This window comes from Vanacampus margaritifer, chromosome 2 (assembly GCF_051991255.1).
Source record: "Vanacampus margaritifer isolate UIUO_Vmar chromosome 2, RoL_Vmar_1.0, whole genome shotgun sequence".
Taxonomy (NCBI): Eukaryota; Metazoa; Chordata; class Actinopteri; order Syngnathiformes; family Syngnathidae; genus Vanacampus; species Vanacampus margaritifer.
The window spans coordinates 43,415,886-43,443,373 of record NC_135433.1 but is presented as its reverse complement, the minus strand read 5'-3'; the positions used below and the strand labels follow the sequence as shown (position 1 = coordinate 43,443,373).

The window sequence follows — 27,488 nt, the reverse complement described above, 5'->3', positions numbered from 1 at the left end:
GCCTGTGGGAGGCAGTGTGGTGCCACAGAGCTTCCAGACTGCTGGAAAATATCAGCAAGAAAGAGTTGTAGTAGAAGAAATGTAAGCGGCAAGGCTACTTATTAATGTCAGCTTGCCTGGTATTGACAAAGCAGATGTAAACTTTTCACTTTTTGTGTGGAGAATGAGCTTTATACAAACATTTAACAAAACCAGTTGCTCTGTCCAGCAACATTTCTTGGATATTGTTCCAGACAATTTCACAAACACTGAGGCCTTGGCTAAACTCGGTGTTGACCACATACACACAAATATTTGCTTTGCTAAACACGGAGCTAGCTTCACTTTTTTTTTCAAACTGATGTGGAATGAAACAAAACTCTTATGCTCCACATTTCAGGATAATCTTTGCGAGGCCTTTTTTCTGACTTGTCGAAGTACGTGTGGGGGAATGCTCAAATAAATTTCTCCTTCTGCTCATTTTGTCATTTCATTTTTTCCCGCTCAACATCCTGACCTTAGCGCTAACTTGTGACAGAGTAAATAAACCAACAAGAAGCATCATCCAGCGTGTTGTGGTCTTTCTGTTTGTTATGTGGCTTCTAGAAGAACACATTTGTTCTTTTGCAATCCAGTTGACCAATCAAACTACATTGGTACCGTTTAGGTACCCTACCGCTGTGATTGATAACAGTAGGGTTCCAAAAAGTGTTAATGTATGGATGAGGAGTCTACATTATGGATGCAGGACACTTGTACTGTAGCGGTATCTACACATTGTTGACTTTCAGACTAGTATGGGTTTAGTTCCCAGCTACTGGAGATCTTCAGTGCAATCCCACCAGGGTGAGGTGGGAAAACAACAAGCTCATTGAAAAAAAAAAAGTTACCTTCTCTTGTTTTTTTTTGTTTTTTTTCCTTGACCAGACCCAAGTTAGCAATATGTCTTGGCCAACATTAGTTCAAGACAACAAACTAATTTATTGCTGCCCCTGGCATGATTTGAACGCAAGATCTGTATCAATAAATTTTAGTTTTCGTTATGTCTTAGACTAGACCCATTTAGCGTAAGTCGATAACTTAAAAGCTACTGTTTTTCTCTGACAAGAAACTTGGTGTTTTTGGCTAATCCTTTATCAATGTCTTTGTCTTTGTCTAGACACCAATTAGTTTTAGCCTGTTTATTTGAATAAACTTCTTACATTGACACTTTTGTCCACTGCCAGATGTCATCAGCTTATAGTAGTCAGGGAAAATTCATTTGCCACCAGGTTGTGCCAGGAATGGAAATGTCCAGCTTTCTAGTTTTCTGGTGTGTAGCATCCGTCCAGGGGCAAAACACTGTCATACCTTGGCCATCAAATTGCACTATGAATATATATTTTTTTGTGAACAGCAAAAAAAAATCTGAGCAATTCTGTTCCTGTGCCTGCCTGCCTGCCGGCTCGCAAAAAAACCCCCATCTGTGATGTTTTCTATTATTCTACTATACTTGCATGTGTTGTTTGCTCCAGTGCCCCTGGATAGAATAACTGATGTACTACAACCCAGACTCCTTTTCTCGGTGTGTAACCAGTAGTAAGGAGTGTGGGTTTCCAAGCCCCAAACTCATGGACCTTCTGTTCTTCTTGGTTTCACCAGTCTCTATTTAACCTTTTTGGGCAATTGTTTAGGTATTTCCAGAAATTGATGTAGGCATAGGTAGAGATGTAAAAATCGTAGAGTCGGTTGCTCCACTTCGTGAAACTGGACGGTCATTTGATAAATGCTTGGCTTTATCCTGCCCATCGGACGCTCATCATCTCTGGGAGTCTATAAGGCAATAGGCTGGCCCGGATGCTCGCCTTCTGCATGATGATTGGATGATCTGAATGAAGCGGAATCCTTCTGTGATTGACGGTGAAATAAGTGATTTAGCGATCTTGAAATATAAACTTCCACCCAAGCGTTTTCCATTACTTTGTTCTAAACTGATTCAGCGACTTTACCGATCCGTGTACCCCTTTTCTGTGGTTCATGCCCCGCTCTTTTTTTTTTTCTCTTCAAAACTGGTGCCCCTCAACGACTTTGTTGAGTGGAAACCGTACCAAACTGAACTTCTTGCTGGCTGAAAAGCATGTTAATAAGAAGTGCCTTCACTGTGGCTTTGTGGGAGTTTCTTCAGAGCGCGTCGCCTCCTCTGTTCCCACTTCAAAGATGCTCCCGAGGGAGCCGAGCCTCAAACGCTCAATTGTCTTCTGTGACATTATCGGACATCTGAGATGTTGGATCGGCTTCGCTCAGCCGCACTTTGCTCACGGCGCCCACCGACGACTCCCACCCGTCCGTTCTTCCTCATCCCGTCCCGTATAGTGGGGCCGCTCTCCGTGGCACAAACCCGAAACCGCTTCCAGTCCCCTCCTGGATGAAAGAGGACACCGAGCGAGACGGCGGAACTTTGATGTTCCCCTACTTTCTCCTCGCTTCGACATGTTGACGCTCTCAGATGTCGCTGCACGCCGCTTGTTTGGCGAACATCCTTCAATTACAGGGGGCCAAGTTGGGATTCCATCAAAGGCCATGTGTTTCTTTTGAGAAGAGTCAACTTTTCTCCAGGCTAGATTTTAGTAAATGCTTTCAAACAAACAGAAAATCTCTTAGTTACAAAGTCTAATGCAACTTTTCGCCACCATTTTGTTTTCACACTTTATGAGTGCATGTTTGGCCTGCCTGCACTTTTTCCCTAGTTACACACTCTGACTTAGCCGTACTTGGCTCTACCACAGTCCAGCTTAAACCAGACGATGATGTCATCCCGGGGGCGTCTGGCACAGGAAGTGACTTTACACTAAGTGAACTGTTGAGAAAAAAAAGTTGAGCAATCACTCCCTGAAAAGGTTCTTTTAAACAAAATGTCAGGTTTGTAATGTGTTACTTGGGAGACAACAATGGAACACTTGAATGCAGAAACCTCAGTGACGTTATTTCTCTCTTTTCAAATTGAGAACAATCAAAATACCTTACACCCACAAACATACAGGCAGTTTCTAACAAGCTGTAGTCTGTCTATTTTCAGCCCCTGCCTGTCGAGATTGCGGTTGCGTGGTTGTAAAAAGGTCAGCAAGTGTCACTTTTAAAAGGACATAATATGTAAAAGTCACTTTTTAATGGCTTGTTAACAAATACTTACGCCACTTGCGCATTGGCCCACCCATCAAGTGTCATTTAAAAAAAATAATACATATACAATGACAAGTATAAACCAAGATAGCAAAAGATGTCAAATCAATGTTTAGAAGGTTGATTTAACATTGATTCAACATAGATCCAACATCGTTTGCTATCTGGGAATCTTTTCTCAGCCTATTTAAAAAAAAATTTTTTTTTTTTTTGAGAGCTCAGTATTGTTCATTCGGTAATTTTACCGATTTGACATGTCATCATCATTGCTCTCTTTTTTATTTTGTATGTGCGTGTGTGTGTGCATGCGTGTGCGTGTGTACTCATTAATTCACCTAAAACCTATTAAAAATCCCATACCGTTCCCCTAAACCGAATACTTCAGTCGTGAGGTTGTCAGGAGACCCGAGGAAGGATCAAAGAAAAGAAAGGAAAGTGAAATCCAGCACCGACCAGACATTACCTACTACCCACTGGGTTACCAACCAGAGTCTTTCACCAACCCCAGAAACATCTAAATTCCAACAAATTAGGGAGACCTCAAGAGACCAAAGGAGAGACTGAAGAAAGGAAGGAAGGATAATTGAAGCAGAGTGAGATCCACAGACACCCGCCTCCACCGATTCAATGACCAGAGGAAGAAGCAGATTGTGTTTGAATTTCGATAGATGCTGGTGTGGTGGATCTGGCATGCATGAAAACCTCCACCAAAGAGGGGAGCCGTCGACCCCGGCCAGGACAGAGCAAGCACAACACCTCAGGGCCCCCCAGGCCAAGACAGCGCCAAGGGACAACACCCGGGCCCTGCAGGGGCCACCGGCCGGAGAGCAAACCCAGGAGCCAGGGGCACCCCCCACTCCAACACGGCCCGCGCCCCCAACTGTCTCTAAACGAAGACCTCTGAGGTTTTGTTTTAAACCAGCGAACGCCATTATGTCAAAGCCAAAACGTAAGCACAGGAGCAGTGTTAGCACAGATAGCCGTAGCAAAAAGGGCTACCAGTGTTAGCTTCTATTAGCACTTACTCAAATGCTCGGCTAAGTCGCTAGGATTTGTTTTTAGCAATTTCATGCAACAGACTGATACACTGAAACTGACAAAGTGTAATTAGTAGAACTTGGACTTATAATCATAATCCATGTTTGCAATTCGGTTATCGTTTAGAGAATGCCAAATTGAATGGGTTGCTAGTCCTAGTTGCATGTCCTAGTCCAAAAAATAAAAAACCCAATTTCATCATAATGGTAATTCTTTATCTACACAATATGGTCCCCAAAACATTTTATCAAGCCGCATATTCACTTTTTTCCAAAACATATCAGTGTACTGACTCTAACGCAGCTGCGTCAATCTACAAAAAGGTTTCTTTTTAGTTTAAAATGACTTACTTCAACCCCCAGGATCCCTTGCAGTACACTGGACAACAGCAGAACTCGGGACACTCTTTTAGACCACTTTTAAATTCATCTCCTTGCGTTTTGACTGCTGCTAGCTAGCTAGCGCCAAGCTAAGATGGATATTTTGTAATTCAGTCCTCTCGCTAGGACGGCGTGAGGGGCTGACTGCGAGTAAACAAAGGCGTTGATACACTGCCTGCCTGAGAGAGGTTTGGAGGTTTGGGGAGCGGGATGCCAGAAATGAAAACCGTAAGCTAGCTATGCACCGGTTAGCGTTGTTGTTTTTGGGATTGACAACGACTTGAATCTGAAATGCTTGATTCGACCTTCGTTTTTAATGGCCATCACCGCTTCATGTAATTAGACAGCTTGGAGACGAAGTCCTGCCTACAGGACTGAAAATACAAACAAATCTGTAAGGCGCTTGTTAGATAAGCCATGGTCAAGATTTATTTGTTGTGTGGACATGAAGGTGCCAAACATCTCATTTTCTAGAGGGAAATCTCTAATAAGCTCCAAAAACAAGCACTAGATTTGATGCCAGTCCCCCAAAAACGATTTCATTCGACCAAATAATAACAAAAACCTTCTATTAAGACACCTAGAAATGGTTTTAAATTGTGTTTTAAAAAACAAACATGATATTTCTCCTTTTAAGGGGCCTATGGTTAAATTAGCCAGAGGTGGCTTTGAGCAAGGGTCATCCATTTGCAGTCTGGCTGTGAATGTTAACTCATTCGCTGCCATTGACGGCTATAGACGTCAAATATTGATTTTTACTGGGCTGGCAGGGATTTAAGGATGTTGTTTATCCTTTGTGTATATTCACAGAAGAATGTTCCAGACATGTTAACAAAACAAAAGTGGGGTGTTTTAAAATATGACCAAACAGGCAAATCGCTCTCCTTTAATTCTTCCAGTGTCAGAAGAAATGAACATTTGACCCATGTGCTGTTTTGGTCATGGGAACGCCGACCTGGCTTCTTCCTTCGGTTCACTATCAGGGCATTCCTATCTGAAGCAATCAGCCTCAGAGCTCTCAAGTTGTTTTCCACGGCTCGCATTCCGCTTCCCGTACGCACTGAATGAAAGCAATGTGGACGATGAGCTGCTGTGTGATCATTAACTGGCCAACAGATTCTGCTTTCATTCACTCCGGTGACTCATGATGTATTCTTGGGTACTCATAAGAGCGTCACGCAGTTTCTCAGCAGAAAGCCGCGTCCATGGAAGCCGCAAGCGCGTCACGGCAGCAGCTGACGGTCTTTGCCAGGGAACCATTAGCCACCGGCGTGGTAGACAGGCAGACTTACTGGCAAAGGAACGCTCAAGCCAGGTTTATTTGGCTGGCCGTGACTCGGCATCAGTCTTCCACCTTTTAAAGGGGCAGTTGGTACGAGGCTGGTTTTATTGGGTTTGTCAGCGCTGCACTAAGAGCCCAAGCCCGTGGTTATTTATAGCGAGCAGGGCAGCACTCAAGCCTTAGCGTCCGACTCGCCTCAGTCACTTCCTCCTCCGGCCGAGTGACAAGAGGAGGACGTCGGCTCCTTTTAGACGCAGCCAAGCAACCATTTATAGAGCCGGCGTTAAAGCAGGATGTCCAAACGGCTTCAACTTGTCGGCTTGTTCTTCAGTGCGGATTTAATGCTTCCATGTAGACTCACATGAACTTGAAACCACCTCCACTAAGGATCAGTATCAAATTGTACAAGCTTCATAGATAGATACTAGGGCTGTCACTAAGGATAGAGGTGTAACAAAAACCGGTTTGAACTGGAAAATAGTTTTTTGATTTAAAAGATGCCAGTGAATCGAATCGAACTGAATTGAATCGTTGCACTTTGAAATATATCGAGATATTTATCGAATTGTCTTTTATTGGAACGACACACCTTAGAAGGAAACTGTGCATTTACAGTACTTGACAAGTTCATTCATATGTATATAAAATGACAACGTCACACCTTCTCACACTGAGCTGTACCATATTGAATCGAATCGTAATCCCACTGAGTCGAACCAAATTGAATTGTTTTGCACCCCACATATCGAAAACCTTATCAAATCATCTTTATGAAGAGATGACCACCCCTAGCTGTCATTATTGAATATTTTTAGTATTGATTATTCTATCTTATTATTCTAGATTACTCCACTAATTAATCGAATAATCGGATACAATTTTATTTTGCATTTAAGTGTATCACAAAACCCTTTCTCTCATCTTTCTTTTGGTAGGTTCCATGTTTTTATGGCAATAGAACACAATATTATGTGGGCCTTGCAAAATCAGTGAAAATCTAGTAAACAACTGGGAGCGAAGGGGGTTGCTTCAGTGAAAATGGCTAGAAGTGAATGAGTTAAAGGTGTTTTTCAGTGTTCTTAAAAGTCGACAATTTGCAACTTTGGTAAAGATTTGAGCATGAAACATGAAGCTGATGTACATGATTTATGAAATTTGCTCAAACAGGTGACATAAAATTGATGTGGTGGACCAGATCTGGCCCCAGGGCCTTGAATTTGACATCTGTGCTTTAAACACTTTCGATTTCTAGGTCAAGTGGTCCTTGGTTGAAACAATGAAAGATGGCTTCAGAGGCGACATGATTTATAGTCTGTGCATGCTAAAGGGACTGAAAGTAAATGATGAAAGGGAGGAGGAGGGAGGACAAGTGACAGGAGAGCAAACACACTCCCCATCCATCCCATAATACCCGTCGAAGCCCTAAAGGTCACCTTGTAGACCGTTTCATGTTGGATCAATATAAGACATTAAGACCTTCAATGGAAGTTGTTGCCGTTCGAGGTGCGAGATATATAAAAAAGACATTTCGGACCGATTTTCCTCGTCTACGGAAACATTTCTACGTGCCTGAAAGCAGAAATGTCCTGTGACGTGTACGGTTACAGTTTCCCAGGTTGGACCTCGGGTGATAATAGAGACAATAGAACGACGACAGGCGTGCGTGGGCGTGTTTGGCGTTCCGGCAGAGCGGATCACTCCCACGGGAGGGGAACAACGTCCTTGTGTGTTTTGTAAACACACAAATGCTGCTGACGCACATTTGAATATTGATGAGCCTCCGAGGTTGCAAGCGGTATGGAAATAGATCAACTTAACAAGGCGGTGGAGGCAAAAGTTGCACGGCACTGGGTCAGCCTGTTTACTGACCCACTTGGACCTTTGAATGCAACACAATAGAATGACATTTATTGACATTTGACAGATTAAGGCCTATTTATAACACTTTGACACATTGTTTGGCCGTTAGGCCAACAATTATAAATAATCCTTGTTTTATAAAGTTGCCATTTGTGACTAAGTTTGCTTTTGGCATTACTGGAATCTCAACAAACGTCATTCATTGATTACACAACCAACTAAGGTATTGATAACATATATATCACGCAAGACAGCACATGTAAATGAAATTGGTTAACTCAGCCATTTTCTCTGAAGCAACCCCCTTCGCTCCCAGCTGTTTTATTGAATTTTGACTGATTTTACAGGGCCCACAGAATATTGTGTTCTATTGCTATAAAAACATGGAACGTACCAAAAGAAAGATTAGTCTCTTCTTTTATCAGGAAAAAAAGTATATTTCTATCTGTTTCAGTTTTGCAGCAATTGGCATTAGAATAAAAAAAAAAGTTTCATCATTTTTCACAAACTTGTTGAAAACACTGGGGGAAAGGAGCTTGTTGCAACATGGCCCTGGCTAATGTCCTATACTCTGCTGCTACCTGCTGGCCGTTTTTTATACTAACTACCATTTGTATCACAAGCCTTCTGTAAGCTCTAGCATAAAAAAAACACAAAAAACGTATAAATATGTTTTTGGGGACCATGGCAATATTAAAAATAGAACATTTTTATACGTTTTTGGGAGCAAATAAGTTAACTGACCACAGTATTAGGCACACGTGCACAAGATAATGGTACCCAACTCAAGAGCTGTGTTATCTAAACACTAACTCAATTTTCTCACCAATAGGGCAGTTTACAATTACGCCCAAACTACTATTTTTAGAACAGTGCATGGGCGTGGCCAGTTGATTTTCGGACAAGAAACACAAGGCGAAACTTGTGAACTGACTCGCTATTTCACCATAAATATACTTAAACGATGTATTAAGGTTACAACAAACCTCTGCTGCTTTAGCGTCTACCGATATGTGGCTAGCGATGTTATGACCAGAATCAAATGAAGGGAGTTTCCAGAGGAATGTCTCCGCTGAATGGGTTCAAGCATGTACAATGAAACGGCAGTGATTTGTGTGAAAAATGTCACCAAAGACACATACTGTATGTGCTCTCTACATGGAAATGGGCCAGCAGCTGAAAATCCAGAACCAATCGATTGCAGGTATGTTTATCGTCTGCTTTCTCAGCGTTAGCCTTGCTGCTAACTGCCTGCTACAACATGCTAGCTACTATACATCATGTTGTAAATGCAACAAAAATACCTTGACTTTAACAACGGAAGCCACTGGTGCTTAGATGTGAAAATTAGTATAAAGTATCAGCGCTATAGAACCCTTTGCCTACAACAACATGCTAGTTAAGTGTCACAAGATGTGAGCGGTCACTGTGTCACCGCGCTACTTTAACAAAAGTAACTAGACAGAAGTAACAGCCCAAAGGTAGGCTGAAAATCTTCAAATGAAATTTGTGACTTTAAGTTTTCGTGAAAATTAGCGACCAACACAATATTAGCAGTCATCTAGACCGCACCGGAGTGGCCGCAAAGATCATACAATAAATCTTACCTTTCTACGAAAACTGCTTTGAACCACCGTTTAAGCTGTTCCAAAGTGTGTTTGTCGATTGAACCGTGTTGAAATTTCACGCCTGGGACGTCGTTCTCTTCCAAAATGATGTGTATGCGTGTTTCCTATGCTGTTATTTTGTCCGACTCATGCATATTAATGAGGGAAACGTGACGTCATTGGAGATCAACCCTATTCAAACCAACTTGAAACTGTTCAGTTCATTCAGGAGATTAAACCAATTTAACTTCAATCATTAACGCATTTTTCTCAACAAGGTTTCGGACAAGTCCACCCTGGACTGGTCTCCAGCCAATCACAGGACACATATAGACACTCACATTTTGACCAAATCCTGAGTTTTTTTTAAAAGAATTCTGCGAAGTTGTGGGAACAATCTAAAATGAGAAAAAAATATTGGGGGGAAAAGCTCAGAAAATAAATCCCACCGCACAGGGGTCAGAGATGGCAAATCAAAGTCCAGAAAGTAAAAACCCTGCCACAGTTTGGCTTTAGCCCCAGTTGCTAGCTAGGAGGTAACCGAGCACCCGGGGAGCTAGCTGTTGCGCTTGCTAGCTAGCACCTGGGGCTAAAGCTAAACTGGGGCAGGGTTTTTACTTTCTGGACCTGGATTTGCTACTCTCTGTCAGGGTTTGACTCCAGTATTAAGTTGTAATATATATCACCAATCACCATTCGATGGCAGACATGTCATGATTACGCTTACACTGACTTATACTACAACATAAACAGGGCTATTCATTTTTCATGTATTTGGAATAACATGCAAAACAAATTGTATCTCATTAATATTAAAATGTTGATTTTGTGAAAAAATGTCCAAAATGAGTTATTGCACTTTATGTCAATTTAGTTTTGTGCCGTCCTTGAATGGTTATTTTTCATGCAAGAGATCCTTTTGCAGTATGTAGTTGTTTTGTTGTTTGCTTCAAACATTTTGTTGTCGGGTTACGAAAGTGGATCTTTTGTAAATGTATTACCAAAAATGAAATCCATAAAGAGCACATATTTTGTCCATATTTAAATATAATTTTGTCATACATCTGGTTAGGAAGTGTGTGTGGTCCTATTTGCCCCCCTCCATCATTTAAGTTTCCCATCCCTGATTTAAATCCATCCATTTATGATTGTTGATACTCCTTGTACGTCTTTCCATTGTCAGGCAATAAATCCTGAAATGGAAACGATGACCTTGTTTTCTCAGGGGCGATCTGCCCAGCTAACGAGCTCCGCCACAAACGCCTCCGTCATCTCGTTGGTTGGCAGCGGGTCAACGGATCCCGCACGGGGGACACACGATGGAAGTCGACCTTGCTTCAAGGTCGCTCTCCTTCCTGCCATTGTGTCTGTAGGAGGTGCGTTCGCATACTTCAACGTGAATGAGCACATGTATGTGCATGCTAAGACCTGAATTGGGAAATTGAACACTTGCGTCGAGAAAAAAATGGTGGCAGGCCTCGGCCACGTAAAACGGAAGGCAGGCTTCGAGTTGGATTCCTGGATTAGAAAGGTTAGATGTTCTTTGTTAATTTTTTGAAAATAGCAACATCCTGTAATGATGCTTGTAGGGTGAACTGGAAGCTCTTATGTGATCGAATATAAAAGCCTACGAGTCTGTTGGGATCAAAACAGATCTATTACACAGGACATAAATGTCGAGCGTGCATTTTTTGTTTCTATCCTCTTACCCTCCCTTGACTCCTGCAATTGGGCTTTTTGTTTGACTTTAATTAGCTGAGGAGAAGTCAGCTGGAAGCTCATTAGGAAATCAAAGCTAGCCAACGAGGGGCGCGTGCATGATTTCAAATTATGCGTGGACGTTTTGGAAATAAACAGCGTTTAATGCAGGCAGCCCACGTCGGGTCCCTTTAATTACGAGCTGAACTTTAGCCCACATCCCTTGCTCGGTGCTCTCGGACGGCCTGCAATTACCCACCGCAAGTTACACACGCACACTTTTGAGGCTTGTTGTGCACAAGATCACTCGTATAGCCGTCAATATTCGGGTTAAGGCAAAAATTCCGATTTGTGAAAGATTCGGAATAAAATGTTTACATGCGTGAGTAACTCACTAATGTGATCCCGACTCGACTAAACTGTGACGCGCCGACAGCGTAAGGATGCAAATAGACGTCATTTCCGCTTATTATCGATATAAGACATTATTTTCTCGTCACTCACCACACTGATAAAAAGAAGCCGGTTTCCTCCTCGCTCCAAAAGTGTATTGCTCAGCTGCGTCTAACTTGTCGCCATTTTTGTTTATATCTACTTCAAGGCTGCAAATTCATTGCGAATAGAGCATGCGCAAAAACACACAAAAGTTCAATAAAATTCATAAGACCATATATGTACAGTATAAGATCAGACAAACGTATTATAAAGTTTGAAGTATTTATATATTTTGACAGCTTTTTGATTAGTACAAGTAGATAAAGAAGAAAAACGTCTTCTTTTTTTAATCTACAGTATACATGATATTCGGATGACGTGTGTTATTGTAAGTAGTTAAAAAAAAAATGCATCTGAGTCGTCAAAAGTTTTCATTTTTGAGATTGCTCCCAATACTTTTCCTTTCCCAGAAGTCCAAAAGTTCAAATTGTAGTCAAAGTGATGAGTCAACAATGATGTTGTTGTAGTAAACATGCTAGCGCTAGTAGCTAGCCCGGTTGGGGAACTAGCTAACTTGGTTTCAAAATAACCTGAGATTTTTCGCCTTTAATTCACAAATGATAAATGCACATAGCAACCAATAAGAGTCAGAAGTACAGAAGACGCAAGAATGTCCGTGTTTTGGGAATGAGACATCCTACTAGTTACTAGTTTACGCGAATGTTACCATGGAGTCCGGCAAATGTTTGTAATCCAATCAATCCCATTAATCAAACGTTTCAACGTGTACCACTGCAAGGAGTCTAGATCTAAACCTTCCGCCTACGTCTTCCTAAGTAACGATCAATAATAAAATAACATTTTGGTGTAAACACAATTGGAATGCGGCTGTGTACGCTGAGAAGTTCAATCAAAGTACCCGATACGCTTTTATATGATGAAAAATTCAGGTTAACGATGGGGTAACTCGCAGGTCTTGTTTGTTTGTTTGTTTTAAAGACAGCATATATTTGGGGAGTTTTGAAAGAGTTTTTAGCTTTATGTAAAGGTTGCGGGAGGTTGAAGAGGTCCATCTGAGGAGGTCCAAAATCTTGTGAAAAGCAAATGCGAGGCGGCCCGCTGGTGGGAAAAGCAAATGAACAAGGTAACCATGACGCTTGGGCGGCCTTTCCAAAATTCGCACTTGTAGCGTCTCCGTGAGGGTTCCCGTGTGTGCCGCCAGCCAACCTGGCAACCCTGGCTCCTGTGACCTTTTGAAAGGCATTGATCCCGCTCTCCAAAAAGAATACCGCAGAGAAGCGTTAACCGGATTTCATTTCCCAGGTGCACACCTGCTGTCAAAGGCAGATGCTTTGCTGCAGGCTAGAGATGAATGTGAAGTTCATACCTACGCTCTATTGTGGTTGTGATAAATGCTACTGTTTTTGTCCCCCCCCCCCCCTTCTCAACTTTATGTGCGTCTTCCTGCTGCCAGCTGCTTATTAGGATTCCTCATCTCACATTTCCATAATGGAGGTCACTTCAAGAGGAAAGGGACAAATAGGAAGGACGGGGAAATGATGAGGTTCCAGTATTGATGTAAACGCACATTAACTGCCTTTTTTATGAGATACTTGACAAGGAAAAAAAATAGCAAGTGTGTTCTTACTGCTCTTGTTTTAACTCACTATTCTCAATTCACCTGTTCACACTTTTTTTTAAATCTGTGAAACTAACCTTAAAATAGCTTAATTTAATCGTCAGATACAGCACTATATACTGGCCAACGGGAAAAGGACCCAGGATGTTTTTACTCTTTGGTGCCTTTGTACCGTAGCCTTGTCCTAGCTAGCGCTAAGCTAGTTTAGCTAACAGTTCAATTCTTGCTAGGATGTGAAATGCCATAAAGAGCTCAGCGCACTGCCTAGCTGGGCTTTTTTTTTTTTTTGCCTACTACTTACTTAACAGTTGAATTTAATTCTCTCAGTCGACCAAATCTTCCCATACCGCAGGGCATGACATCTGTGTCATTCACGCGCAACTACAAACACATTTCTGGGCATCTGCAGGAATGTAACACGTACATAGCTTTCATGCATGTGCACTCCCTTTTTAAATATGTCACATTGATGGAGACTTAAGGGCCATTCAGTTTCACTTTTCATTTAGTTTTTTGTTTTGTTTTCATTTTATTTCATTAATGAAAATATTTGTTCAGTTTTTAAATTTTTATTTATTTATGTATTTTTTTGTTAACTATAACCTTGGTCTGTTAAATCGAGGTTCCACTGTACATCTCATCACTAGGTGAGGTTCCTTCCACCTTTTTTTATTCAAATTTTCAAGAATTGCGGAAAAAAAACCTCAATGGAAACGCCAGAAATTTGAAAAAGGCCCAAAATTTGCAAAAAAAAAGTTTTTACGCTTGGAGGGGGTGGTTTTTGAAGCGTATCGAAAAAAGGAAAATGTGCAATTTTTGACCGATACTACGTCACATGCACGTTTGTAGTCACAAAAAATGGCGGATGATAAAGTAAGATAAGTTTGGAACACAATTCTTTTTATAATTAATTAAAGAAAAAAACATGAATGCCATTTTCGATGGCTTTATTAACATCAGCTCTCTATGTAACGACACACTTCACTTACATGCGGGAGGGAAGCCAACAAGACAAACTAATACCGTTCAGTTCGTCAAAACCAACATTCCCACCTGGAACTCCCCATTGTCCCAAAGTTCCGTCGCTACATCGTCATCTCGCGCCGCATATTCGCAAAAGAAGAGCGGATGGAAACGGGCATAAGTCTGATATCCGTTTTGCGCATTTTCATAAAACTTGCATAAAAATTTCTAAACATTTGGATGGAAACCTGACTAATGACAGTGAAGGAGTTTGAAGGCTTCAACGCACACAGTATCCAAACTTTGATTGATTGATTGATTTTCCATGTTCAAATACGTAAAAAAGAAAAAGTGGAAAATAAATACATAAATGTGTTTCAAGCTACTTCTTGGGTACCAGTTTCATATACAATACTGAAAAAACTTTGCTAAAATAATTTGGAGCATTGCCTAGCTAGCTAGCTAACTTATCGCCATGAACTCTATGACTTGGTTCTGACCTTTGAGCTATACAGTACTAAAATACAAAACATATCCCCCATGATGAAACAAGGCTTGTGCATTTGAAGTGGAAAACCAAGCAGTGGAAATGTTGCGTTCCTAACTGAGTGATGAACTGGTAACAGTAACGGTAACAGCTGATCCAAACTTGGCCCTTATTTTGTTTTTATTTTTCTGTGTGCTTGGCAGAGGTCATCGTAAACGTTTGTCTTTCCACGAAGTCACATGGTTGTCTTGCTGTGAACACGCTGTGTTCAACACATTGGGTCAAAAGTTCCAGGAGGGAAAAGTGAAGCATGCTGAAGTCTCATGACATCCACCTGACAAGCCTCCCCTCCAGTATCAGCAGTTAATCCGCTTCCTCCTCCGCCTCTTTTCGCCGCGTCATTATCACTATCCGTGCCCTTGTGGCATCTTTTTAACATCCATCAACACTCCTGGCAGCCTCTTACTGTAATTGGCTGTCTTGCGTTTCCGATGGGAACACGGGATAATCTGTGCGGCCCGTCGTATTGCAATGTCATTTTTACGGGACCAGCCAAAGGGGGAGGGGGGGGGGGGAGAACGAGCTGGAGTCTGCGTTTTGCCAAGCGAAACATTCCCCTCAGCTGGAGGTCTGACTGGAGCAGCTTGTTCTCTAATTAATACCCGCATCCTGGAGACCAAGAGGAGGAGTTTGTTCATAGTTTTCCAAAATAAAAGCTGAAAAGGCTCCAGTGTTAACCGAGGAAATGCCGTGCGGTTTCACAAGTGGCGACTGTTTTGGCACCCGAGGGCCCGGAGTAGGAACAAACTGCTGATATTTCCACTTGTGTGACACCCACGCAGAGACCACCTCCAATTCCACCCCCCACCCACACACACACACTCCACCGAACCCCCCAGCCTTGAGAATGCCATGGGACAGGAAGGGAGGGGGGGTGGGGGGTGGGGGGTTGGGGGGCAGGAAATACTTGTCTCCCCAAAGCACATATTAATAATAGACGTCAGCTTTTTATAGTCTTTTGTTCCATAAATGTCGCACAGGAATTTGTACCGATGCACGATTCTCAGCATTAGCCGGAACAAAACATTGAGCTAAAAAAAAAAATTGTGAATACTCAACTTATTTATTTGCTGCAAGCCGCATAGGTATGAATGCTTGTTGCTAATACTTGATTCTCAGCATTGATCATGATTTGTTGTAAGATCAACTTTCACAGTGTGAAGTATTCACACTATTGCTTCTTTGAATGGTGAGAATTGATTATTTCCACAAAAGGTGATGCATGCCACCGATGTTTTTGCATGAATACTGAGACTCGAGCATTCTTGTACCAAACGTGTGAACGTTGTTCTCTTACATTCGAGTTAATGCTACGAACCGAACATTCAGATTATTGAGGTTTGGCAAAAACCTTAAAACAATTCAGTTTGTTGTGTGAATGCTTATTATAATCAAGCATTCTAACACCAAATTATTGTGTGAATGCTGAGAGTCAATCATTAACAGTAATGCTGTGATTTGCTCAAATATTCTACAACGATGATTTATGATGAATGCTGGGAATCGGACATTCTGCTTCCCAAAACTTAAATGCTGAAAGTCAAGCATTCAAACCAACAAGAAAACTCACTTGACTAAGCGATAGCATCTCTCAGCATTCGAGCTGAAATCCAGCGCGAGTGAGAGTCAACAATAATTGACACGCGCGAATCATATGACATTCCAGCATTCATCACAGTCGTGTCGTGGGTCACGCTGAGGTCAGCATACGTGAAGAGACCAAAGTTAGCTGTTAGCCACGGAGGCTAACGCGATAGGAAAGCGTCGACGGTTCTCGCATTCCCGTTTGGCTGGAGCTGATGTGCTGCACGACGCTCCCTTTAGCGGCGTGACTTCCTGTCCAGCTGTTGCTGCTGTCAGTACCCGTCAACAGATGCGTGCGTGCGTGCGTGCGTGTGTGTGAGAAATACAAACACATTGATAGCATTTTCTCGCAAGTGCATTTCCACGCGGGGCAGACGCCTTTTGAAAACACTTGACTATTTGTTGTGCTCCAGTACCGTAATACCACAAAAATGCACCATCTGTTACAAGAGTTGTCTGTGTTTGGGGGCGGTGGGGGGGGGGGGGGGGGGTTCTCAAGTGTGCGTGTTTGGTGTCTGAGGTTTTGTGTGGGTGAGTGTGTGAAGTGTAATACTTCTGCTGGCAGCATGGGTGCGACAACAACACCCATATTAAAGGGTTGCTGTGAGGGATTTACATTGGAAAAATATTTTTGGGGGAGTGGACATGTGTTTATCTCCTGTGGATTGCAGTCAAGCTGATAATTGTGTTGTTGTTTTTTTTCTTTCCCCAAACTCATTCCGACCGTGTTGTGAAGTCTTGTGGGAAAATGTTTTGCTGTTGAATGTTTATTCACGTGACTCTTTTGCTGGCCACGCACTCACATGTACTCACTGTTTTTGATGGATGGCTGTGAGACATTTCACATCCCCAGAAGAATGATTTGTAATGTCCTAAATAAACTTTATTTTTGGCACTGCAATGTAGAACAAACAACATAACCAAATATATCGTCTTTATGAGAGAGTCTGGACTTTTGATATGAAAATTTGTATTCACAGAAAAAATATAAGAAAATATTCAAAAACTTAATGCATAAACATTATAATATGTAGTTGTTGTTTTTTTTTAAGAAAAATGGTAGAAAAAACTTTTAAAGCACTAACCAAACCACTGCAAATTACAACCACAACAATATATACCATTACTAAAAAATACACTATAAAGTGTTGCTCATTTTGCCAGGCCAGATGTTTCACAAAGTTTTTTGTACATGTTTAGGCCCTCAAAGTCAGCGTTGTTTTATTGGTAAACACACGGCAACACTGTTTGCCAATAAACTCACAAACTTCGTGTCGCAACATCATGAAGGCCTAGACCAGTGGTAGGGAACCCCGGTCCTCGAGAGCCGCTGTCCTGCCTGTTTTCCATGTCTCCCTCCATCAACACACCTGATTGATGAACAAGATTGTTATCAGGCTTCTACAGAGATTGCTGATCAGTTGAGTGTATATATATATATATATATATATATATATATATATATATATATATATATATATATATATATAATTTGATTTTTAGATAAAATATTCATTCAATAAATTAATGATTTAGATAAAACACGAATAATTGAATATTTAAGAAATGTCAGAGTCCACATTTTTAAAGGTGGGGTCTTAAGTTTTCACTCAGAAATAAACACTTCAGAAACACTGAATGTATGAAATCCTTCTTGGTCAACACCTCTGGGCTTCTGTTAATGTGTGGTGATGATTTTGACATTACCCCCACCCCCCCTCTCTCTCTCTCTCACACACACACACACACACACACACACACACCCTGTTTTTGGCCATTTTGTTGTCTTTTGCCATAAGAGGGACGTTTCTGAGTGGAAAGTCAATGTTTACCTCTCCAGCCAATCACAGAGTGGGGTGCATGTCGCTGAAGGCAGGCGCAATGTTGACAAAAAGGGTGGTGGTGGTGGTGGTGGTGGTGGTGGTGGGGGTGAGCCATGGGAGGAGTCAGTTTTGAATTTTTGTTTACAAACACAAACGGTCAAAACTAAAGACCCCACCTTTAAGTTGTCAGTAAAAGAGAGACAAAAGGTGAATGAAATGTTTTTTTTTTTTTAATTATATATAAAATTATTATAATGATTAAAATATACAGAAAGGAAGAGGAATAGCAGAAAATTTGCAGAAAATGTCCATGAAATTCCCCCAAATGTCAGATTTAATTAATTAAATAAATAAAGGCAGAAAAAAACATTCAAAATGTCCCCATAAAATTTCCCAAAACAAAAGAGAAATAGAAAAATTACTATAAAATGTCCACAAAATTGCCACAGAAGTCGGAAAATTGTTTTATGGCAAGAAATAACATATTCAAAAAGTAACCATAAAATGTCCAAAATCAAAAGAAGAAATCCCTAAAAAAATATATACCATAAAATGTCCACTAGAAATGACCAAAAATGATCAGAAAATTGATGGCAAATAAGGCAGATAAAAAAAAATTGCCATAAAATGTTTAAAATATGAAGAAGAAAATTCTATGTCCATAAAATTGCTAAAAATGTCAAAATTCTGACAGAAAAGGTTTTTTTTTAAGTCTAAAAATATATCAAAGTATGAAAAAATACCCCAAAAAATCCAAAAACTGAAGATGAAAGGTAGAAGAAAATTAATATATGTATAGGATTCTGCATATTTTATTTTATTTTATTTTGTTATAGTGTAGCTCTAATTGGCTTTTGGGCCCTCAGTACAATAAACTAACAATAACATTCAGTTTCATTCATCACAATGTTCAAATGTTTTGCGGCTCCAGACAGATTTTTGTTATTTGGCCTAAAATGGCTATTTTTTATTTATTTTTTGACAGAAAAGGTTTCTGACCCCTGCACTAATGAAATCATGTGATGTTGTTTTTGTGTGCAGGATGCTTTTGTGGAGCTGTACGACCGTCAGAGAAACTCCGTCTTCAGCTGCGCGTGGCCGTCCATCAAGACCGTCTTTGGCCTGGCCGCGCTCGGGGCGGCCAGCCTCACCATCGGCGCGTACCTCACCCAGAAGTGAGCCGCCTCACCCTTTCCCACTTTACTCTAAACACTCATCATCTTCTGTCCCACTCCCCTCCAAAAAAACACACTAAAGTGATGGCGGCGTGCACGTCATGACACGGACAACATGGAAGATTCTTCGTTTTTTGCTTTCCTAACCCCCGCCTGCTTCTCTACTAGTAGTAGCATGAAACTTGTGTTAGCGTAGACAGTAGCTGCATGTGTCAAGTGGGAGAGGAAACCATTGCGGTGCCCCTGCTTGTTAGGGTGGAGAACCCTGTTTGAACCATGGACTCCGGTTACCCCCTTAGAGCCCCCCCCCCTCCCTCGGCAGCCACCCATCAAAGGACTTCCTGTGAAGAACAGCTGCTCGGAATGTATAATGGCCAGCGTGGTACATGTGTGTGTGGTAGTGTTCGCTGTGCGGACACAAGTATTGGGACACCTTCAGAAAGCTGTAATAAAGTGGGAAATAAACATGCCCCAAGATGAACGTGAGAAAATGAAACTACAGCAGTCACTTTCTTTAGGCATAAAAAGCAGGTTTGAAGAGGTTTGACATTCAATAAAACTGGGGAGCTCATGTTTTCTTAATTTAGGTTTGACAGCTGTTTTTAACTCATATTTAGTTGCAGAATCACAAACTGATCTCAGTTTTTTACTATTAAGTCAATTTTTTTTTTTAGCTATCCCCGTTTTCTTAAAAAAATATTACATAAATGCCTGTGTGGAAATAAAACACTAAGATGGAATAGTGACACTTTTTGAATGCCTAAAAGACAACATTAAAAAATAGAACTTCCGTTATGCTATTGGTTACAAGGTTAAGAGATAAGCTAGCACTACTCCTGTTAATTGCTACTATACTGGCTTTTCATTAGCAGATATTGATAAAGCTGTACATGATAACATGAAACTATAGCAGTCACTTTCCGTAAGCATAAAAAGTAGGATTGACGAGGTTTGACATTCAATAAAACTGGGGAACACATTTTTTTCCTTTTATTTAAGTTAGACAGCTGTTTTTAACTCATTTCTGGTTGCACAATCCAAAACTCATCTCAGTTTTTCCCTATCATTTCACGTTTTTTTTTTTTAGCTATCCCCATTTTCTTACAAAATATTAAATAAATGCCTATGTATGAAAATAATAATAATTTGAATGCCTAAAAAGACAACATTAAAAAAAATAGAACTTCCAACGTTATGCCATTGGTTACAAGGTTAAGAGATAAACTAGCATTACTCCTGTTAATTCCTGATATACTAGGTTTCCATTAGCGGATATTGATAGTATTGACCTATTGGGAGCTGCACAAACAAGTTGCCATTTAGCTGTAAATGAGTCCAATCATAATTAAACATCAAACATTTACATTTTTTAAGTTGTTTCTCAGTGAAATATTTACCAAAAACTAGGCTGATCTTGAAATACTTCCTGTTTTCATTCTTCTTTCAAATTATCATGTCAAACAGTGTGTCGCCATCTACTGCTTGACAGTGGAATTTTACCCGAAATAAACAGGAGGCAGGGAAAAAGTAGTTGCAAACTACTAAAAAATAATAATCCACAAAATAGTGGGAACCTGACCAATTTTTTTTTTTGGGGGGGGGGGGGGGTTCTGTAATCTATTCCTGGGTAAAACATTCCTTATCACTGGTTGGTATTTGTTCGAAATTGTCCGAAATGAGGCTGAAATGAAAAGCTTTCGACTCATTCATCGATGAAGACGTGTGTCCCAATATTTGTGTCCACATGGTGCACTAACAGCCGGATGTTTGGAGTTGTGCGAGTGGGAATTTGGCTCCGACACGTTCAAGCACAGAGAAGTGAACGTTTGGAGGGCACAAAGACGAAAAAGATGTCAGACGGTGAAGAGAAGGACAAAGAAGCATGTTGAATCGAGCACAAAAGGAGCAAAGCAGATGGGCCAATCGAGCGTCTCATGGAAGGGAATTAGCAAAGAAGCATTCCTGCTGTAAAAGGATCCTCCGGAGAAGTCATCGCCAACTTCATTTGTGGGGGTTTTTGTGGTTTTTTTTGTTTGTTTTTTTTGCTTTCTGCTTCTGTAGCAGTTATACACATACACGTGCGCTCCAACTAAATTACACAAATAGAGATTATTTTTTTAAAGTGCGATCTTTGTGTTCATAACACATGAATTGGGAGGTTTAACATTTCCAATTGGACATACGATGATCGGCACTTTGACAGGATGGGTGGGGTGGGGTGGGGGGGGGGGGGGGTAGGGGTTGACACACGCTAGGCACTAGCCCCCCCCCCAAAATCCTAGTGCCTAGCGTGTGCAAAAAAAAAAGCATTTCCTGTGTGCCGGAACCCGAGAAGTCCCTCCCGTCGTCGAACAGCTTCTGTTTTATTGATGTTTGTCTTGTGTTTCAGCCCGACAGAAAAACTGGAAGTGATCCATGACTATTTTATTTTTTTTGTGCGTGTACAGTTTTTTATCCTTAAAAAAATAGTCTTTGCATGAGTGAAAGGCAGTGATGTCTCAATATTTATACATCAGAATTGCCTAGAAGAGGACAAAAACAACAACATTGTCTATTTATTGAGAGGTACCAGATTTTTAACAATTAATTTTAACCATTTTTTTTTCTGTCTTTCTTTCTATGGAATAACACTGTAACAACATTATTTTCTGGCTGCTATTGTAACAACACAAATGTTTTTGAAAGTGAATTTAAAGTGTCCACATTGGCTTGAGGCTGCTACACGGTTCATTTTGCGTCGACGTATCCACAGCTTAAACTGCCGGTCGCGTCCCAGATAGCTGCAAACCAAAGTCAAACTTGCATTTGTGTTTCATTTGGATTGTCACCGAGTAAATGAAAAGATGTGGCTTCACCTCGTCTATGTTAACTATACTATAATCCGCTTTGTGCTGTAAATGGTTCATTTACGTCCACGGCATCGTCTCCTGCTGCGCGTGCGCGTGCGTGTGTTTTGTGTGTAGAGCGCAACGATGCAAAAAAAGCAGCCACAGCTATAACAGCAATACAACTGTATTTTTAATTGTTGAAAATGTATTCCTTGTGCATATAAGAATGTAGGCACTATGGTTGCTGTACTGTTTTACACCTATAATCGCAAACCTGTAGCACTTAAAGAGGAAAAAAAAAAAAGGAAGTGAAACGTGTTTTCTGTTGTTTACTGCTATAATCCACAATAAGCTAGGGGATCCCATTTGTTCCTAATAAAAACACATTTGTCGAGTAGCTGCCAAGTCTGCTTGCTGAATTTTTTTTGTTTTGTTTTTTGCTACATTTTTATTTTTGTCAGTCACTTCGGTAAAGATGGTAAGGGAAGATTTAAGGGGGACATTATATGTAGGCCTACCTGTATATATGAAAGAAATATTTGGGTCTCGCAGTATACATATATAATTTAAAAAAAATTCAAACGTAGTTTCACCCTTCCCACATGCTTTAACAGGAAAAAAAACCTCATCAAATAAGATGTAAAGTGCGCTGTCTTGTTTGAGTTTACTGTACAACTGGCATATAAAACAAAATTAAATTGTGTATATTTAAACACCAAACTGTTCAACCAAACCATATATTTTCATCCAATGAAAATCTGCTATCTTAACGCTAACATAATGTGAAACGCTATAGATGGGCTAACTAAAATTTGATTGAAGTCATGTCATTAGAAAACTTCAAACTGTTGCTATTTTAACTCATTCACTGCCAATGACGGCTTTAGACGTCAAAAAATCATTTGAACTATTTCTATTAGTTTAACATTTTGTTCCACTTTTGTTTACAAGAGTATGAAAACCTAGAAAAAAGCTTTATTGTACATTTAGAACAGATAGAAAATTTGTGATTAATCGTAAGTTAACTATTGAAGTCATGCGATTAATTACAATTAAAAAATGTAATCGTCTCAAGCCCAAATTTTTAATAATCTTTTCTTTAAAAAAAAAAAGATTTAAAAATTTTAATTAAAACTTTTAATCGCCTGATGACTTATTTTTTAATAATCTTTTCTCTTTTTTTTTAATTTAAAAAAAGAAAATATTATTTAAAATTAGGTCGTCAGGCGGTTAATTTTTTTATTGTAATTAATCACATAACTTCAATAGACAATAGTTAACTCATGATTAATCACAAATTTGTCAAACCTAAATCAATATTTTTTTTTAATATCTGGTCTAAATGTACAATAATTGTTTTCCCTAGGTTTTCATACTCTTGTTAACAAAAGTGGAAAAAATGTTAAACTAATAGAAATGGTTAAAAATTCATTTTTGACGTCTATAGCCGTCAATGGCAGTCAATGAATTAAAAGTCATGGCAACAACAAAAACAAACACAGGATATAACTCATCGCTTTCATCAATTAGAAGTTCCATTTTCAGGATATAAACATCGCGAAGTATTCAAAAATCATATTTTGTAAATCACTCTCAATAAAGAAGTCACTAATGATCTCAAAATATAGCAAAACAATGACTCATGACTCATGCTATTTCCGTACATATCCATGCGGCGAATATCTTGACTCATTTCTGACTCATTCCATAATCGTACGTCATTATGAGCAAATATGGCGGGAATCTGCAGAATTTTTATATATACAAACCCCATGAATTGTAGAATAGCAACTGTTGCTATGCTCAAATTAATGACCCCCAAATACTGGCACGTGATTGGTCTATTGCCGTTTGTTCAAGTAGCGTAATAGGGACGGATCAAATCTTACCTACATATTCATATCTGTAATAATAACAATGGTTGATACATCATCAGAAAACGGATATTCTATTTTGATTATGTCAAAACCTATGACAGTATTAGTTTGGGGACTTTCGTTAAAAGAGAGCTAATTTCAGAACATAATAGGGTGTGTGAAGTGATAACTCGAATTCTTGGTCCTTGAGGTATTTTGACGAAAACATGTAACAGACAACAGCGAAAACAATGTGTGAAATGTGTCCTTTAAGAAGTGACGTTAGGGTGGAGCAGATCTTGGCCGTCCATGTCTGTTCGCCTTAAAAGTGAGCCTCGCCCAAGCCAGCACACATCAAAGCTGTCTCCAAACACTGCACTTGCCAGACTGACTCCCATCCGCCGCTAAACACAAGTGCACCCAAGAAAAAAAAGGAAAAAAAAACTAAATGCCCTGCGGCCAGGTTTTTACACCCCCCTCCAGTTGCACCCTTGCCTCGGCACTGATCACGCACGCCTTCAAAGGCAGCAGCTCAGTGGAATTTGTGGAAAGCGTGATGCAGTAAAACTAATGTTGAAAGAGTGGAAAGAAAATGAGCGGCAGGGAAAGAAAGTGTGAGAATGCTGGCGGCGGACGGGGAGTTCATTTGGGCAATCCCTCCTCTCGCCGTGCATAGAAAATGCATGACATGCTCTGAAGAGGAATTTTAAATGAACTTGTGGATTTTCAAAAGAGAGTCCGGCCTGGGTGGAGGAGGAGGAGGAGGAAGCCCTCCCGCCTCTCCCGCTCGGGGGCTACAAGGTGTAGTAGAAGGCGGCCATCCCAGCAACCGACCGGGGCTACCGCAGGGGAGGATTGGGAGATCAAAGTAGATTGTGTGGAATCACTCGGGTCCAGTTCTCTTCCCTCATTTGGAAGTCCATCACATCCACTCACAGCTCCGCAGCCTCATTTACAAGGCGAAAACTTCCTGCTGAAATGGATATTTTCCCGAGCAGAGATCAAACATACACAGGAGTGAAATCACACATCTCACATGGAAATGGAAATATCCCAGCAGACACGCAGACAGGTCATTGCCTCATCTGCAATGATGGAATTGGACTGCACCGCCTAAGCATGATTTCATGTGAGCGACAGCGCCACCATGTGGCCTGCCAGGGCTCAACACATTTTTTTTTAATCCAAAAGTAGCACCGTGAAAATATTTCAGTAGCTGGTGTTAGATATTCCGATTAAAACCATTTCGAATAAAGATCTGTGGTCACATGTTTACATGTGACACGAGATATTCCGATCTGCAGTTTACTCCTTTTATCAGATCATCCCCACGTCAGCCGTGCGGACATCGACCACGTCATTTATTAAGATGGAGTTCATGCGTCATTTAGGACGGTAGTTGTGACAGTTTTAACACTTTTATTGAAGCAACTTCTGGATAAAAACAAGTTCCAAGTACTTTAAAACAAGTTGTCCCCTCGCAGACAAGCTCTTGGTAAGACGCAGCCATTTATACGCAAGGAAGGTGACGTCACGACGCATTTAGGTCATGAGCGCATGCGCATACCGGACGCAGCCTCACCATTCCGATTGAAGGCTTTACATGACGTTCATTCAGATTGCGGAAAGTATTCATCTTTTTCATTAGTAGACAAAAGTAAAACAAATAACTGCGTTCAAAGTACATTCAGTGTCTTTTATTTTTCTGCAGGCAGGAAAAAAAATAATTAAACAAAAGAACATTCATACTGCTGCTGTAAGTGTAATTTGTCATGCTTGCACATTTACAGTACGTGTGGATCCAGCAGCATATTTACAAAAAGAAAGAAAGAAAAGAGCCAGAAAACTGCAGGCGCGCTCATAAAAAATAAAGCTTTCTGTGACACAAAAGCAATCCTATTTACAATCCATCGTGGAGATGAGTCACATGTCCAGCTGCGGACATTTTTGTTTTGTTAGCGTAATCTTTTTAGAAGAAAAATAATAATAATGCACTTCAGTCACTGTCCAATGAAAGGGATGTTGCGCATTTCCTCAAATAGTGCAATTTCTCAAATAATATGCACTTGATAGAGATAAACACCTCCATCCAATAGACAGCTCCCTTTCCCACAAAAACAAAATGGCCGATAAATGGAATGACCTCATAGATGCTATGTTGCCATATTAAATGGTTAACTGCTGAGCCCTTTGAAGTCTTCTGCTACTCAATCTAAACAGCAGCAACGACCAACGCATGTTAACAGTCTGTCAGATTAATTCAAGTGTGACACATGCTGTCAACTGCGCGCTATTCAAGATGATCTTACGTTGAGCGGAGACGGCGTCTAATGATGATGAGTAAATGTTGTCGTTCCAGAATGTTGTGTGCCGAGCAATATTTTGTTTACAAAATGACAACCTTCCCTCTAATAGATGTCTCCTGCTAAGCAACCTTGACCACTACTTGCAGAAATACAGTATTTTCAAAATGTGCAACTTTTTCCTTTTTATCCAAAACATAAAACTTTGAAGACAGAGTTCATGCTTGTTAATTGCAAAAAGTAACACTGACTGTAGTAATTTTATATTTTTCACCCGTTTTGAAGGTTGCTGAAATGAAAAGTAACTGGAAAAAAAAATTATGTTATCAATGATTTTTTTTCTTTTTAGCCTTCTGTATGACAAAATGCTAACAACTCAAACCACTCAACAATTTCATACGCGTCTCATCCGGTTCACCTTTCCTTTGCAAAGTGACTAGAATAGTGTGTTTTCATAACATTTGTATTTATATATCTATGTACACAGCATATTGTATGTACACGTACTGGTCTGATTGGAGCAGCCAACACATACAGTACATTCAACAAGTGCAGTCCTCAGTGCCTCTTTGGTTTCTACGTAGCATCAACTTGGTTTTGCTTTTCAAAGTTTTGTTTGTTTTTAGCTCTCAGCACGTCTCCTCTTTGGCTGACGCTTCCTCTCAGTCGGTCAGGTTGTCCTCCTTGCATCTGTCTGAAGACAACATAGGAGACAAACGCGACTAAGTTCATGTTGACAGTCATTAAGTAGAGATAGACCGATATGCTTTTTTTTAAAGGGCTGATACCAATTATCAGTAGTCAGGGAGGCCGATAACTGATATATCAAAATTTTTAATAATAAAAACTGCAGCACTTGACTGCTTAAATGCCTTCAAGCACATGTTTAATAAACAGCTTTTGTGATTTGCAACATGTTAAAAGTTTTTTGTTTGCCATCAGCTTTTGCACCAACAATAATGCCAACTCCCAAATAGCCACTAATTTGGGGGCTAACCATTCACCCACACGCTAACCCTGGGATAATTCCCAAATAATCGCTAAAAAACGGTTTGCGAGCTAACCGTTAGCTCACGGGTTAACCTAACAGCCGCTAATTTGTGCGCTAGCCGGTTCACTCGCGGGCTAATAGCCGCTAATTCGCCACCTAAATGTTAGCTCATGTGCCAACTGTTCACCCTCATGCTAACCCTGGGATAACTCCCAAATAGCCGCAAAAAAACCCCACAGGCTAACCTAATAGCCGTTAATCTGCAAGCTAGCCGTTAGCTCGGGGGCTAATAGCTGCCAATTGCTGCTTATTGGCTGTTAGCACTGCACGAGCAACCAATC

At 40.5% G+C, this 27,488-nt stretch overlaps 2 protein-coding genes across 5 annotated transcripts in view; one reads left to right on the top strand and one right to left on the bottom strand.

The window, feature by feature from the left end:
- The window catches only part of bcl2b (BCL2 apoptosis regulator b), a 42,910-nt gene extending 20,516 nt beyond the window's left edge, over window positions 1-22,394 (top strand). The window contains exon 2 of the mRNA XM_077556735.1: window positions 19,036-22,394. Within this exon, the coding sequence (XP_077412861.1) occupies window positions 19,036-19,173 (138 nt within the window). The 3' untranslated portion in view covers window positions 19,174-22,394. The remainder of the gene's footprint in view (window positions 1-19,035) is intronic.
- A 3,141-nt stretch (window positions 22,395-25,535) lies between these two features.
- Window positions 25,536-27,488, bottom strand: part of LOC144043598 (5'-AMP-activated protein kinase subunit gamma-2-like) — a 36,578-nt gene continuing 34,625 nt past the window's right edge. For all 4 annotated transcript variants that reach the window (XM_077557403.1, XM_077557404.1, XM_077557406.1 and 1 more), the window contains one exon: window positions 25,536-26,850. In XM_077557403.1, the coding sequence (XP_077413529.1) occupies window positions 26,819-26,850 (32 nt within the window). In that variant the 3' untranslated portion in view covers window positions 25,536-26,818. The remainder of the gene's footprint in view (window positions 26,851-27,488) is intronic.